Source organism: Sus scrofa, chromosome 12 (assembly GCF_000003025.6).
Source record: "Sus scrofa isolate TJ Tabasco breed Duroc chromosome 12, Sscrofa11.1, whole genome shotgun sequence".
NCBI classification, from domain to species: domain Eukaryota; kingdom Metazoa; phylum Chordata; class Mammalia; order Artiodactyla; family Suidae; genus Sus; species Sus scrofa.
Window position 1 is genome coordinate 51,704,167 of NC_010454.4, and position 15,948 is coordinate 51,720,114.

Consider the following 15,948-nt stretch of genomic DNA (forward strand, 5'->3'; position numbering starts at 1 on the left):
AAAAAATGAGACACAGACCTAAATGTAAAAAACTATAAAACTCCTAGAGCAAGGAGTTTCTACTGTGGCACAGTGGGTTAAGAACCTGACTTCAGTGGCTCTGGTTGCTGCGGAGGCCCAGGTCTGATCCCTGGCCCAGGCCCGTGGGTTAAAGGATCCAGCATTGACACAGCTGTGGTGTAGGTTGCAGCTGTGGCTGGGATCCAATCCCTGGCCTAGGAACTTCCATATGCCAAAGATGCAGCCATTAAAACAACAACAACAACAACAACAAAAAGTCCTAGAGCAAAACATAGGAGAAATCTAGATGACCTTAGGTTATGGCAAGGACTTCTTAGATACAGCACCAAAGGTACAACCCATGAAAGAATTATAAGTTGGATTCCATTAAATTTAAAACTTCTGTTTGTGAAAGACACTGTCAAGGGAATAAAACAAGACACAGAAGTTCCCGTCGTGGTGCAGTGGTTAACGAATCCGACTAGGAACCATGAGGTTTCCGGTTCGATCCCTGGCCTTGCTCAGTGGTTAATGATCCAGCGTTGCTGTGAGCTGTGATGTAGGTTGCAGACGCGGCTCGGATCCCGCGTTGCTGTGGCTCTGGTGTAGGCCGGCGGCTATGGCTCCGATTCAACCCCTAGCCTGGGAACTTCCATATGCCGAGGGAACGGCCCTAGAAACGGCAAAAAATAAAAAATAAAAAAATAAAACAAGACAGATTTGGAAAAAAATATTCACAAAATACATATCTGAGCAAGTGCTGTTATCTAAAATATACCAAGAACTTAAAACTAAACTATAAGAAAATGAACAACCTGATCAAAGGATCAGCAAAAACTCTGGACACCTCACAAAGGATATACAGACAACAAATAAGCTCAATATCATTTGAAAAGATGCTCAACTTCGTCTGTCATTAGAGAATTGCAAATTAAAACAATGAGATACCACTACACACATACTGGAATGGTTGAAGCTTCCAAAACACAGACAACACCAAATGCTGGCAAGTAAGCCGGAATTCTCATTAATTGCTGGTGGGAATGCAAAATGGTACAACCACTTCAACATACTCTTACCATATGATACAGCCATCACACACCTTAGTATTTAGCCATGAGTGGATATTTACATCCACATAAAAATCTGTTTATTTTTAACTGCACAGGTTTATTCATAACTGCCACAACTTGGAAGCAATTATGATGTCCTTTAAAAACTGAATGAATAAACTGATATATACAGACAACAGATTATTAATCAGCACCAAAAAAGAAAATGGCTACCAAGCCACAAAAAAAAGACATGAAGGAACCTGAAATGCATATTACTAAGTGAAAGAAGCCAATCTGAAAAGATTGCATAATTATGATTCCACCTCTATGACATTGTGGAAAAAGCAAAAACCATGGAGACAGTAAAAAGATCAGTGGCTACCAAGGATTTAGAGGGTAAGAGGGCTGAGTAGGTAGAACACAGGGGATTTTTAAGGCAATGAAACTATTATGTATGAAACTACAATGGTCATTGGATTCAAGTCATCATACATTTGTCCAAACCCACTGTGAACCCTGGGAGTTCCCACTGTGGCACAGTAGGTTAAAGATATAGCTTGCCTCTGTGGTGGCACAGGTTCAATCCCCAGCCCAGCACAGCGGGCTAAAGGATCCAGCGTAGGTCAAATCTGTGTCTTGGATTCAACCCCCAACCCAGGAACTTCCACAAGGCCGCAGTCTTGGTTGGGGGAGGGGGGTGAACCCTAATGTAAACAATGGACTTTAGGTGATAATGATGTGCAGGTTCACTGATTGTTAACAATGAAATACTGGGGGCAGGTGGGGGGCATAAGGAAACTCTGTACTTCCTGTTCAATTTTGCTGTGAAACTAAAACTACTCTAAAAAATAAAATGAAGATTATTGATTTCTTTTTTTTTTTTTTTTTTTTTTTGGTCTTTTTGCCATTTCTTGGGCCGCTCCCGCGGCATATGGAGGTTCCCAGGCTAGGGGTCGAATCAGAGCTGTAGCCACCAGCCTATGCCAGAGCCACAGCAACTCGGGATCCAAGCAGGGTCTGCAACCTACACCACAGCTCACAGCAACTCCGGATCCTTAACCCACTGAGCAAGGCCAGGGATCGAACCCGGAATCTCATGTTTCCTAGTCGGATTCGTTAACCACTGCGCCACGATGGGAACTCCTGATTTTTTTTTTTTTTTTAACTGTAACTATATCTGTATCCCCAGTGCCCAGCACAGTTCATGGCCTAAAGTAAATCCTCAAAAAATAGTAACAGTAAACACACAGCACAATGCAAGGCATATAGTACTTCAATAAATTATAGCTGGTCTTTTATTATGATACAGTGAATATGATATAGTGAACTGAAACAAATTTGAGGGAATGTTAGCATACATTAAAAAGAGTTGGGAGTTTTGATCAAAAAAGAGCATTTTTGCTATTTTTTGCACAAGTCACATAGATTCTATGTCTGGAATATTTTTGCCAATTTTAGGTACACCATTTTAAGAAGAGCACTAGCCAACTACATGGTATTCTGGCTACAAGCAGAGGAAACTACAAAGAATGGGGAGGATATAGAATCCTCACATAAGGAAATGCCAAGATGGAAGCAAGCTCTTTATGTATCTGCAGGTCTTTTGTGTGTAAGAGAAAATAGACTAATTTTGACTTGTTCATGAGGAATGTCCCTTTTGTAACTGTCTACATAGGGTTACTAGGGCCACAATAAAATGAAAGTCAGCAGCAGTGTCAGGCAGACTCTACTGCAGACTAGCTTAAGAAAGCTGGAGATACAAGGCCCAGATAGGGGAAATCTAGCAGCAACAGTTTATTTATAAATAATAAACGCAGCAAGAGCTTAGAGAAAGCAGTTAAGTAGATATCAACTGGGGATTAAGTGGTAACTATCAAGTTTGTCTTGATTTGTAATACCTTAACCAAAAGAAGGGTAACCTACAGCATGGTCCCCCTACCCCAGGCATCAGATTTCCCACAATAATGACCTAATCACATCCTGGGCTTATTTTTCTACCAGACTTTCTCAACCCAGTTTCTGCGACAGAATTAAACCCTGATGCCCAAGGTATTCAATGTATGTAATGAACTATTTTCTCTCCTGTGCGTCTAGAATGGTACTAGTTCTATCACTTGTAGGATAACTGGGAAAACAGCCACATCCTTTTGTGTTCTGTGGTTACGGTAAGGAGCCCAGGCAAGTATAAACAACTTAATCTACTGGATGTAGTAAAGGTCACAAACCTACAGCCTCCATGAGGGCAGGCACCCTGTCTACCTTGCTCATAGTTAATACTCAAATCACACACGTTGGATAAATGAATAAAAGAACAAAGACTACATTTATACTTAATTTCTCTTCTACCTCAGAGTTTTCAAACCTTTCTTTCTCAATCATCCTTTCCTTTTTCCCTTCTGTTTTGGAGGATGAGATCCCTGTTGCTCCCCCAACACTCAAGCTCTTGGTGCATCTTATTTGCTAATTCCTGAGAGACCATATATAGTATTTTCTTCTTTATATCTTCCGGTTCTCCCTTTCCACTCGCAGTTCCTCCAGTATCTACAATTATTTAAATCTCTATTTTTAAAACAACACAGGAGTTCCCATCGTGGCACAGCGGAAATGAACCCCACTAGGAACCATGAGGTTGCAGGTTCGATTGCTGGCCTTGCTCTGTGGGTTAAGGATCTGGTGTTGCCACCAGCTATGGTGAAGGTCGAAGATGTGGCTCAGATCTGGTGTTGCTGTGGCTGTGGCATAGGCCAGAAGCTGTAGCTCTGATTCGACCCCTAGGCTGGGAACCTCCATGTGCCACGGGGGCGGCCTCTCAAATACCTGCCCCACTTGTATGTGTATCACCCTAATTTTAACGTGTAGGCTACACATGCTGCCTCTACCTCCTTACTTCTTTCTGAAACTCTTCTTTCAGAGGGCCTGATGATGACCGAAGGGCCGGTTTCAATGACCACTTCTGTCTTCATCTGCCTTCTCGGTTGCATTAATACTGGAGACTATCCTACAAACTTTGTCTAACACTAACTTCTAACACTAATCCTCCTAACTATCCTTTTGCACACTGGTTTCCTCTTCCTTATTCAAACATTAGTTTTATCTGTGGCCTTCCTCACATACTTTTGTTGTAATACAATCAGCACAATGCCCATCATGCAATAGGCATAAACAATGAATATTTGTTCAAAGAATAAAAGTATTAAAGAAAAGTAAATAATTATCAAGAAAGTCTTGTGCATTCTGACTGACTCTAATCAAGCTATATCCTGATTCTTTTCAGGCAATTAATAATGATGCATCTAGACAAAGTTCATTCTACATATACAGAAGCAGTAACCAGAAGACAGGTTACAACTGTGCCTAAGTTCTAGTGTTTGCTCTGATATAATGCAAATCACTTCACCTTCTTTAGTACTTAATTTCCTGATTTATAAAATGAGGGAAGATAGTCTTTAGGATTCTTTTCTATACCTACTACTCTCTACAGGTTATATACATCTAGACAACAGGTACTACCAGAAGCCATTAGCTGTAATCTATCTCAAAGAGAATCCCAAGAATGTCACATATATTGAAAACTATCCAATAGGAGAAATAAAAAGAATATATTAGAAGGACATATCATCAATTTTCTTCACACTAACACAGAGAGGAATCTGTGTGGTCCTAGAGAACTACAAGCAGTGGGTAGAGGCAGCGGGGAGGCAAATTTCTGCTTAATTAAATAAACAAAATATAAGAACTAATCAAAGCTAGGAGATAGTGAGTTCCTTCTCTCTCCAGAGGCATTCAAATAGAAATCACTCTACCACTTGAAAGAGACTCAAGTATCTAATGAGAAAACTGAACAAAGGCACCGTCCTTCATAGCTTTTCCTGTTCTTTTACTTGCAGTAACAGTTTCCCCTGCCCTCTAACAGAGGCGGACTATCTTCTATCACTAGGCACCTCCTCATTCCACGGCAGTGTGCCTAAGGCCCATTCTTCCACTAGATCATAAAATTCCTAAAATCAGAACATCTTGTTCCTCCCCTTCTAAGGCCTCTCCACATTACCTGGCACAACCTTACAATACAAAAATAAACAAAATAAATGTTTACTGAATACTCCTATGAAGACTAAATTCAATCTAATGATTGATTATATACAAAGAGCCCATCAAATTTCACTGAATAAAAAACTACTGTATGATGTAGTCAAGATACTTCAGAAATCAGAGCACTTAAGATTCAAATGCAGTTCCATCCACAGGTAATCAGGTAAGATATACAAATTAAAGGATATTACACAATCCCAGCTACTCTATGTCAGAACACTGAAGTAGGTGGACAGTGGAGTAAGTAAGCTCAGGGTTTTTGTGCTTCGGATTAAGTTTAGTGGTTGGGAGATTTATCAAGTAATAATAAACAAACCAGGAGTTCCCGCTGTGGCGCAGCGGAAATGAACCTGACTAGTATCCATGAGGATATAGGTCAATCCCTGGCCCTGCTCAGTGGGTTAGGGATAGGGCATTGCCATGAGCTGTGGTGTAGGTCGCAGATGAGGCTCAGGTCCTGAGATGCTCTGGCTGCGATGTAGGCCGGCAGCTGTAGCTCCGATTCAACCCCTAGCCTGGGAACTTCCATATGCCCCAGGTGCGCCCCTAAAAAAATAATAATAAACTAAATATATAGCTTAATGAATAAACTGAAACAATTGACTTTATCCATTCAGAAGAAAAATAAAGTTAGAGCCTATGTCACATCAAAAATACATTCCAGGTGCAGGCAGCTTCCCCCAGCAAGCCAGAGAACAGCTTTCCAGGAAGTTCTGCAGATGTGGTTCCTCAATGAACTCTGCCCTTCATAGGGCCACAGCTGCACCTTCTCCAACAAAGTTTGGATCCCAGTTCCAGGGGCGGCCTCTTGAAGATCTGTTCCTTCCTTGGGTGTTCTTCCTTAGCCCTAGAGGCAGTAGCTGCTCCCTGTATCTCCTATTCCAGCATTCTTTAAAGTTTTCTTTTTTCTTACATAATCTCCTTTTTAGTTAATTCTTTAAACTTCACCTGTTAAATTTAAAAATAAATAAATTGCAGATGGTCTAAAGTACTAAATATAACAGACTTGTGGCTGCCAAGGGGGAGGAAGGAGGGAGTGGGATAGACTGGGGGTTTGTGGTTAGTAGATACAAACTATCACATTTAGAATGGATAAACCTCAAGGTCCCACTGTACAGCACAGGGAACTATACATCCAATCTCTTGTTACAGACCATGATGGAAAAGAATACAAAAAAAAGGAGTTCCTGTTGTGGTTCAGTGGGTTAAGGACCCAACCACTACCCATGAAGATATGGGTTCAATCTCTGGCCTTGCTCAGTGAGTTAAGGATCCAGCATTGTTACAAAATGTGGTATAGGTCATAGACGAGGCTCAGATCCTGCTTTGGCTGTGACACAGGCAGCTGCAGCTCCAATTCAACCCCTAGCCTGGGAACTTCCATATGCTACAGGTTCAGCCCTAAAAAGAAAAAAAAAAAAAAGAAGAAAAATATTTTAAAAAAAGAATGCATATGTGGGTATAACTGAGTCACTTTGCTGTACAGCAGAAACTGGCACAACATTGTAAATCAACTATACTTTAATAAAAATAAAAAACAGGAGTTCCCATAATGGCGCAGCGGAAACAATCCCATTAGGAACCATGAGGTTTCAGGTTCGATCCCTGGCCTTGCTCAGTGAGTTGCCGTCAGCGCTGCCGTCAGCTATGGTGTAGGTCGCAGACAAGGCTCAGATCCTGCGTTGCTGTAGCTGTGGGGCAGGCCAGCAGCTGTCGCTCTGATCAGACCCCTAGCCTGGGAACCTCTACATGCCACTAGTACAGCCCTAAAAAGCAAAAAAAAAAAAAAAAAAAAAGTAAAAAAATAAAGAATAATAAAGTACTAAATATAAAAGACAAAACTATAAAAGTGATAAAAACGAGATGTACTGGTTGTGTTTTTGTTTTTTTTAATAAAGATGGGTGTCAGGAGAGTTCCCTGGTAGCCCAGCAGGTTAAGGATCCCGCATTGTTACTGTTGTGGCTCAGGTTCAATCCCTGCCCAGGAACTCTGGCATGCTATAGACACAGCCAAAAAAAAAACCCAAAAACAAAAACCAACCAACCAACAAAACACATGGGCACTGAACGGGGAGATCTTCCTAAAAACAAGAAACTCAGAAACCATAAATTTTTTTATGAGTTTTGTTTTGTTTTTTGCTTTTTAAGCCTAAACCTGCAACATATGGAAGTTCCTAGGTTAGGGGTCAAATCGGAGAACCACGACTGACAACCTACACCACAGCCACAGCAACGTGGGATCCGAGCCACGTCCGCCACCTATGTCATAGCTCACAGCAACATGAGATCCTTAACCCACTGAAAGAGGCCAAGGATCAAACCCACATCCTCATGGACACTAGTCAGGTTTGTGAACTGCTGAGCCACAATGGAAACTCCCTATAATATTTTTAAATGGTTGGGTCTATATTAAAATTAAAGCTTTCTGCACAACAAAAGAAAAAAATAAATATAATCACTATCAGAAAAGTATAAATTAAAAAGCTATCATTTTACCTACTTGCTTAAAACCCTTCAATGGCTTCCCCTAGAGCTCTAAAGCTAACGCTCACTTAGACCAGCCCAGACCTATCTGACCCTCTCATTTCCCTCTACCAGGCACACTGACCTCTCTTACTCATCGTGCTTCTTTCAAAAAAGGAACTCCTGCTCATCCACTGGATCTCAGCTCTAGGGCCACTTCCTCAGAAACCTTTCCTGTACTCACTAAATGGGCCAAATTTCTCAATTATAATGTTGTGTACCTTTCACAGGTGCTCAGCTCAAAAACCTTTGAGTGATCTTTGACTCGCCTCTTTCTTGCATTCTACACCTAATCCAAATCCTGTTGGCCATGTCTTCAAAACAGAACCTCCAGCGTAGACCCCAGCCCAAGTTTCATCATCTTTTTTCAGGATTTATGCCTCCCTTGCCTTCCTTACTCTGCTGCCAATCTAGCAGCCAGAATGGAGGTGGTTGTGGTTTTTTTTTTTTTTTTTTTTTTTTTTTAACATAAGTCAGATCACATCACTCCTCTGCTCAAAACTTTCTCAATGATTCCCCATAGCAAAAGCCAATCTTTACAATGCTTCTAGGGCCCTACAAGACCTGCCCCCAGCCCCTTACTTATATTCTACTACACTCCTCTCTCTTCTTCTCCCACCTCCTCCCACCCACTACCCCAATAATTTTTCATTCTAGCCACACTGACCTCCATGCCATCCCTCAAACTTGGCAGACATGTTCCTTTCCTAAGGCATTTGCAAAAATCGACCCTCTCTCTCTGGAACACTCTTCCTCCAGATGACCTCCTATTAGTTCTATCTCCAAGTCTTTGGTCAAATGTCATCTTCTCAATAAGGCTGATCTGGTCACCCTGTTTAAAACCAGTCTATCCAAAGACAAAAAAAAAAAAAAAAAAAAAGGGAGTTCCCGTCGTGGCGCAGTGGTTAACGAATCCGACTAGGAACCATGAGGTTGCGGGTTCGGTCCCTGCCCTTGCTCAGTGGGTTAACGATCCGGCGTTGCCGTGAGCTGTGGTGTAGGTCACAGACGCGGCTCGGATCCCGAGTTGCTGTGCCTCTGGCGTAGGCCGGTGGCTACAGCTCCGATTCAACCCCTAGCCTGGGAACCTCCATGTGCTGCGGGAGCGGCCCAAGAAATAGCAACAACAACAGACAAAAAGACAAAAGACAAAAAAAAAAACAAAAAAAAACAAAAAACAACAGTCTATCCCCCTTTCTTTTACCCTGCTTTATTTCTTCCATAGCACTTATAACCAAACAATCCATGTGTTTTGCTGTATTTGTTTAATATCTGTTTCTGGGAGTTCCCGTCGTGGCGCAGTGGTTAACGAATCCAACTAGGAACCATGAGGTTGCGGGTTCGGTCCCTGTCCTTGCTCAGTGGGTTAATGATCCGGCGTTGCCATGAGCTGTGGTGTAGCTCGCAGATGTGGCTCAGATCCCGCGTTGCTGTGGCTCTGGCATAGGCCAGTGGCTACAGCTCCGATTCGCCCCCTAGCCTGGGAACCTCCATATGCCGCGGGAGCGGCCCAAAGAAATAGCAAAAAGACAAAAATAATAAAAATTAAAAAAAAAAAAATCTGTTTCTCCCACACTAGGGCAGAGTTATTTACCATCTGTGTTGCCCACTGACATATTCCAAATATCTAGAATTGTGCCTGGCAAATAGTACACATTCATATTTGTTAAACAAATAGTTCTATACTTGTCTGTGGGATCATCTAATTCATGGCCTTCTGATTCACTACCTAGGAACAGGGACTGGGTTTCGTTTTCTTCGTCATTTTATTTCCTAGAGCCTACCATAGAGCTTGGCACAGCCTAGACATGCAAATATTTGTTAACTGAAGAATATCTTTTTTTTTGTCTGTCAGAAGACACAAATTCAAAATAACTGACATTATCCAAGGCTTTTAAGAGTGTAGGGGAAATCCACCCTCTCATATACTGTTGGCAAGTATGTAAATTGATACTTTTTGAGAGTAGTCTAGCAATAGCTATTAAAATTTAAATCACTCAGAGCTCAAGCCCTTTTAATTCAGAAGTCTTAAAGAAGCAAAAGCAAGAGTAGCTGAAAAATATGTACAAGAATATCTAATACAGAACTGCTTATGAAATGAAAAAAGTGAGAGCAATCTACTTGTCCATCAACAAAGACAGAGGCAAACAGATCATGTGCGGTACATGCATGTGACAGAACATTAACAAGAAAGAGGTACAACTGTAACACTGAACTTGAAAGGAGTCCATGATTTAGTAAACAGACCAGAAGGCTCTGATCACCTGGATTTGAATCCTGGCTCCCCTCACTTTTTAGCTGTATAACTCGAGGCACTTTTAACTTCCCTGTGCTTTAGTTTCCTCAGCAATAAAATAGAAATAATATTATACTCCTACTCACCTCAGTGATATAAAGATTTGAGATATGCATATAGTGCCCATAGCAACATTACATGGCCACATGACCATTTTCAAGTAGTCAATAATTATAGATAACTTTTATAAGTGAAATAGGCAAGCTGAAGACCCATGTGTGTAAATCATGTCCATTTCAGGGGGAAAAGATCTGTGTAACCACAGAAAAAAGTAAAAAATGGAAATACTATAAGATCTAGTAATCCCACTCCTGGGCATATATCTAGAGAAAAACATAATTTGAAAAGATACATGCACCCTGATGTTTGCTGCAGCGCTATTTACAACAGCCAAGATGGGGAAGCAACCTAAATGTCCACTGATAGAGGAATGGATAACGAAGATGTGGTACATATATACAATGGAATATTACTCAATCATAAAAAAGAATAAAATAATGTCACTCGCTGCAACCTAGATGGGCCTAGAGATTATCGTACTAAGTGAAGTAAGTCAACCAAAAAAGACAAATATCGTATATCACTTATCTGTGGAATCTAAAAAAATGATACAAATGAACTTATTTACAAAACAGAAACATATTCACACACCTCGAAGATAAACCTATGGTACCACAGAGGAAAGACTAGGAGGAGGGATGGATTAGGGATTTAGAATTGGCAGATGCACACTGCTGTCATATATGGAATGGATGATCAACAGGGACTTACTAAATATATAGCATAGGCGACTCTACTCAATACTCTGTGATAACCTATATTGGAAAAGAATCTGAAAAAGAATGGATGTAGATGTGTGTATGTGAGTATACAACTGAATCTCTTTGCTGTACAGCACAAATTAACAAGAAAGAGGTAGATCTGTAACATTTTGAAACTTTGTAAATCAACTACATGCCAATAAAATTTTTAAAAATGAAAAAAAAAGGACGGAAAACTTATTGGTTTCCTCTGGGAGATGGGAGAAAACATACTTCTTTATATCCATACTTTAATGGAAGAATCTTATTTTATTTTATTTTTTTGTCTTTTTGCTATTTCTTTGGGCCGCTCCTGCGGCATATGGAGGTTCCCAGGCTAGGAGTCAAATAGGAGCTGTAGCCCCTGGCCTATGCCAGAGCCACAGCAATGCAGGATCTGAGCCGCATCTGTAACCTACACCACAGCTCACGGCAATGCCGGATCGTTAACCCACTGAGCAAGGGCAGGGACCGAACCCGCAACTTCATGGTTACTAGTTGGATTCGTTAACCACTGCGCCACGATGGGAACTCCCTAATGGAAGTATTTTAGAAGAGTGTTTTTAAAATTAAAAAAAAAAAAAGTGAAATAGGAGCAAATGCTTCTAAGAGTACAACTTAGATTTTAAAATACTGAAATTTCAAAGTTTTTACATTATAGTCTGAATTCTCAAGATACAAATGAAATTATCATCTGAAATTTGCTTGACTATTAAAGTTACTTTTGTTCTAAATGAGTAAACTAAAAAGTATCTTTAAAAAAAAGTTTTCAAAAAACTTACAAAACAGTGGGGGAGGATAAATTAGAAATTTGGGATCAACATATACACACTACTACATATAAAAGAACATATATGTATGTATAACAATCACTTTGCTATACATTTGAAACTAACACATCGTAATTTTACTATATTTACAACAAAAAAACTTTTTTTAAAGTTACAAAAGAAAGAATTAAAGAGAATTAAAAGAAAATTACATTTTATCCTGTTGTTTTACACACAAATCAACATCCATGAAAAATAAATATATGTCAAAGAAAAAAAAAAAAAAAACAGGAGTTCCCGTTGTGTCTCAGCAAAAACGAATAGGACTAGAATCCATGAGAATGCAGGTTAGATCCCTGGCCTTGCTCAGTGGGTTAAGGATCTGGCATTGCCTCGAGCTATGGTGCAGGTCGCAGATGCAGCTCAGATCCTGCATTGCTGTGGCTGTGGTACAGGCCAGAAGCTGCAGCTCCGAGTCGACCCCTAGCCTGGGAACTTACATATGTGGCAGGTGCAGCCTTTTAGGAAAGAAAAGAAAAAACAATGCCAATATAAAAGACAACTGCTTCTAAAATGGGATATAAGCAAGACTAAAGTCAAAAACTAAGTTATCTTTCACTGCCAGTTTGACTCAAAAGAATTCTGCAACCACTTTCTTTCAGGACTGCACCCAGGCATATGGAGGTTCCCAGGCTAGGGGTCGAATAAGAAGGTGCAGCTGCCAGCCTACACCACAGCCACAGCAACTGAGGATCCGAGCTCTGTCTTCGACCTACACCACAGATAACGGCTACACCATATCCTTAACCCACTGATCCAGGTCAGGGATCTAACCCAAGCCTTCATGGATACTAGCTGGGTTCATTACAGCTGAGCCACGACAGGAAATCCCTGCAATCTTTTTTTTTTTTTTAAATATCAGCAAGCCTAGGAAATTCAAGTGTGCCCAAAGCTAAAGTGTTAAGAAGTGATCTATTTTAAGTTCAGCCAAAGAGAAAAATTAAATCCCCAAGATGAACTTCTAAGAAGACACTGACACGAAGCACTCCAACACATGGAATATTCTCTCCTTTTATAAACAGTAGCTGTGGCTGCTTATTAGCACCCTAATTGAAAATAAGGACTGCAATCTATGCAAACTAAATCTTATCTGACAGGTACAGAATTTGAAAAATAGAGAATAAGCCAGTACTAAGAATAGCAAGAATAAAAGATTTCCTAACACTAATTTTTCCTAGCCTCTTTCAAGTGCTTAGTCACTTATGCCTATTTACAAGGAAGACCATTCACATCTAGAAAGAGGCAGGGAATTTTTATTCCAGACTGTCATGTCACCTGAGCCACCCTAGCCCTAGACGTTTGTTTCCATGCAACTCAAGAGAAGGCAGCAGCCAGCTAAGTATACCTACCACTCCAGATCAGAACCAGAAGCCACCGGGGTTCTCTCTATTCTGCCACTGTCTGCAATAACAAAGACGTTTTTGTAGAAAAGCACAGTTTCCTTCCCTGACACCAAATGCAAAAGGTGAGAATTAAAATGTAGCCTGAAAACATCCCCATTTCCTAACAGCCCACCAGAAATGCCTCCCTTCTCTTCTTCTGAAACATAAATAGCACACAGATTCTTACACAACTCCAGATGTGGGTACTAGACATCTCTCCTTAGGCAACTAACAAAACCTAAAACCAGGAGTTCCAGTCGTGGCGCAGAGGAAACGAATCCGACTAAGAACCATGAGGTTGCCGGTTCCATTCCTGGCCTCACTCAGTGGGTTAAGGATTGGATCTGGCATGGCTGTGGCTGTGCCGTAGGCTGGCGGCTACAGCTCCGATTGGACCCCAAGCCTAGGAACCTCCATATGCGGTCCTAAAAAAGACAAAAGACCAAAACAAAAAAACAAAACCTAAAACCAGAGACTAACAGGCTTTGATGCACACTTCCAAGAAAGCAGTTAGCAATAAAATCTGATAACAGTTCCAGGTTCCCCAAAGGCAAGGAGAGAGAGTAAGGTTTCCATGAAAGACTATTTTAAGAGACAACCTTAAAGGCACGTTTTAAAGCACCTACTAAGTTCACAGCACCAACTCCCAACATTCCACTCACACTTAAAAATGCTAGGCACACACGCTGATCATAAAAAGCCACCTGAAAGAATTCTCTCACCCCTTGCTAAAGACCAAGTACATTCTTTCCAAAACTAACTGCAGGTAATAAAACCTGCAACCATGTGGTCAATCTCTGAAGATCTTAGTCCACTTCCCAGAAGGTCATGAAGGACTCTGACAACCAACCTGGACCATTTAGGATGAGGTTCTTTTTCCTTCCTTGGGTATAAGTGCTCTAAAAGACACGTTTCCTCCACTTCAGCATCCTCAAACACCATTCTCCTCATTATTCCCAAACATCGCCTTAATGCTAATCACTTAACAGAAAACATGTGGTCTCCTTCACAGATAAAATATAAAGGCACGAATTAACCTCTTTGGAGAACACTGAAGTTCAAAGAGGCTAAGACATTTGCATAGTGCCTGTTAGAGAAGGTCCTTTAGACTCCCAGGCCCCAGCACTTACCATTAGGCCACTCTGCCTCAAGGCGACTAAATCCTGTTACTGATCCCAGCTAGTTTTATGAAACAAAATTGTGTACAAAGCGCTCTGAGACCGGGATAGGGGGGCGGGGCGTGGGGAGGGCACACCACCACTACCTAAGCAATTTCTTTTCCCTTTAACGAATATAGCACATGTTCCTGATTTCCATCCTCCACAAGCAGAACCCACGTGCCGGTCGCGCCGCCAGCCACAGCAGCTCCCTCCCTACGCTCCCCAGCTTCGGCCGGGTCCCCCGCAGCGCCGCCCCCCACCCCGTCCCCACCCCGCCCCCAGCCAGTGCTGCCGCTGGCGCCTCCCGCCCCCTCCCCAGCGACGGCCGCCCAGGCCCCCGCACCGCGCTCTCGCGCAGCCGGCGTCGCAGCCCGCGCGCTCCCGCCTCCGCCCGGCAGGGTCACGCCCGGGGCCTGCGCGCGCCCTTCCCGCCGCCCCGAGGTCCCCCCGCGACGCCGGCGCCGGGCAGGCCGCGCCCGCCGCGCCTGCCATGGTGGGCGCCTCACCGTCAGGCTGGGGAGCCGGGCCCGGCTGCGCCATGGCCGGGCGGCCGGCCTCGGGGAGCGGGGATGGGCGGGGAAGCGGCGTTCCGGGCTCCCGCGGGCTCAGCTGGCGGAGGAGGCGTCGACCGAGCCGCCGCCGCCGCCGCCCAGGGAGGAACCGCTAAGGCTGGAGCCGCCGGCGCCGCCACAGCCGCGGGCAGAGACGGACCCGAACGCCGACCTCCGCCTCCTCATCCTGACAGCGGGAAATAAGCTGTGCGCAGGCGCGGGGGGATGGGGCGGCACGTGACGTCGCCCGGAGGGGAGGGGCGGGGCTTCGCAAAGGGTGGGGGAGCGCGGCGCCAGAGGAGGCTAGAGGAGGAGCGGAGAGGGCTGCCAGAGCTCCGGAGCAAAACTGAGAAGTTGTGCAAAGAGGGGACAGGAGGAGGGCGGGAAAGGCCCGGCTAGTAGAGGCGCACCAGCACAGAGGCAAAGAAAGAATAATAAAAGAAGGGCAAGAGAGGAGGTGGAGTGACTGCAAATCCAGCCTCTACCTCTTCTAGCTGTGTGACCTTGGGCAAGTCACTCAAGCCTCTTTAGACCTCACAGCCTTCGTGTGTGTAATGGCTAAGAAAAGTTTAAATGAAGTGTGTGGAACGGTTTCTGATGTACTTTCCATTAAGCACCTATGTTCGATGTGACTTTTAAGTGCCACGAACCGTGATAGATGCTGGGGATGCAGCAAAAGTTCTTGCACCTGTGAAGGGAGAGGAAAGATGATGGGCAGGCAATACCACCCTTGGACCGGCGCATAGGCACCACACATTAGAAGCGCAGCTCTACCCCAGCTCTGGCCATATTGCTTCCACGGGGTCCAGCGGACATGCCTACCTGGTGTCCGTACCCCTCCTTCAGAACCAAGTTCTGGAAACTTGTGACGCCAGAATTCCCTCCCGAAATGGCTGGAGGCTGTGGCCTCTTCCCAGGTCCATCCTCTCTAGGACATAGTCTGGGGATCCATACAAATGGGTAAGAGGCAGTGGTGTTTGGGAGAGGTGGCATATAACTTAAGAGAATCCTAGTGCAGGACAGAGATGGGAAAAGAGGGTGGGTTGGGAGTTCCCCCTGTGGCTCAGTGAATTAAGAATCCCACCGAGGAGTTCCCGTCGTGGCGCAGTGGTTAACGAATCTGACTAGGAACCATGAGGTTGCAGGTTCGGTCCTTGCCCTTGCTCAGTGGGTTAAGGATCCGGCGTTGCCGTGAGCTGTGGTGTAGGTTGCAGACGCGGCTCGGATCCTGCGTTGCTGTGGCTCTGGCGTAGGCTGTTGGC

General features: G+C 43.4%; 1 protein-coding gene across 9 annotated transcripts in view; it reads right to left on the reverse strand.

Moving 5' to 3' along the window:
* RABEP1 (rabaptin, RAB GTPase binding effector protein 1) overlaps positions 1-15,948 on the reverse strand; it is a 265,953-nt gene that overhangs the window by 101,939 nt on the left and 148,066 nt on the right. The window contains exon 1 of one of the 9 annotated variants that reach the window (XM_021067735.1): positions 14,642-14,900. The exons of 4 other annotated variants lie outside the window; for them this stretch is intronic. In XM_021067735.1, the coding sequence (XP_020923394.1) occupies positions 14,642-14,675 (34 nt within the window). In that variant the 5' untranslated portion in view covers positions 14,676-14,900. Of the gene's footprint in view, positions 1-14,105; positions 14,311-14,641; positions 14,901-15,948 lie in introns of those variants that run through there. 4 more of the 9 variants (XM_021067736.1, XM_021067737.1, XM_021067734.1 and 1 more) reach the window with 4 other exon arrangements.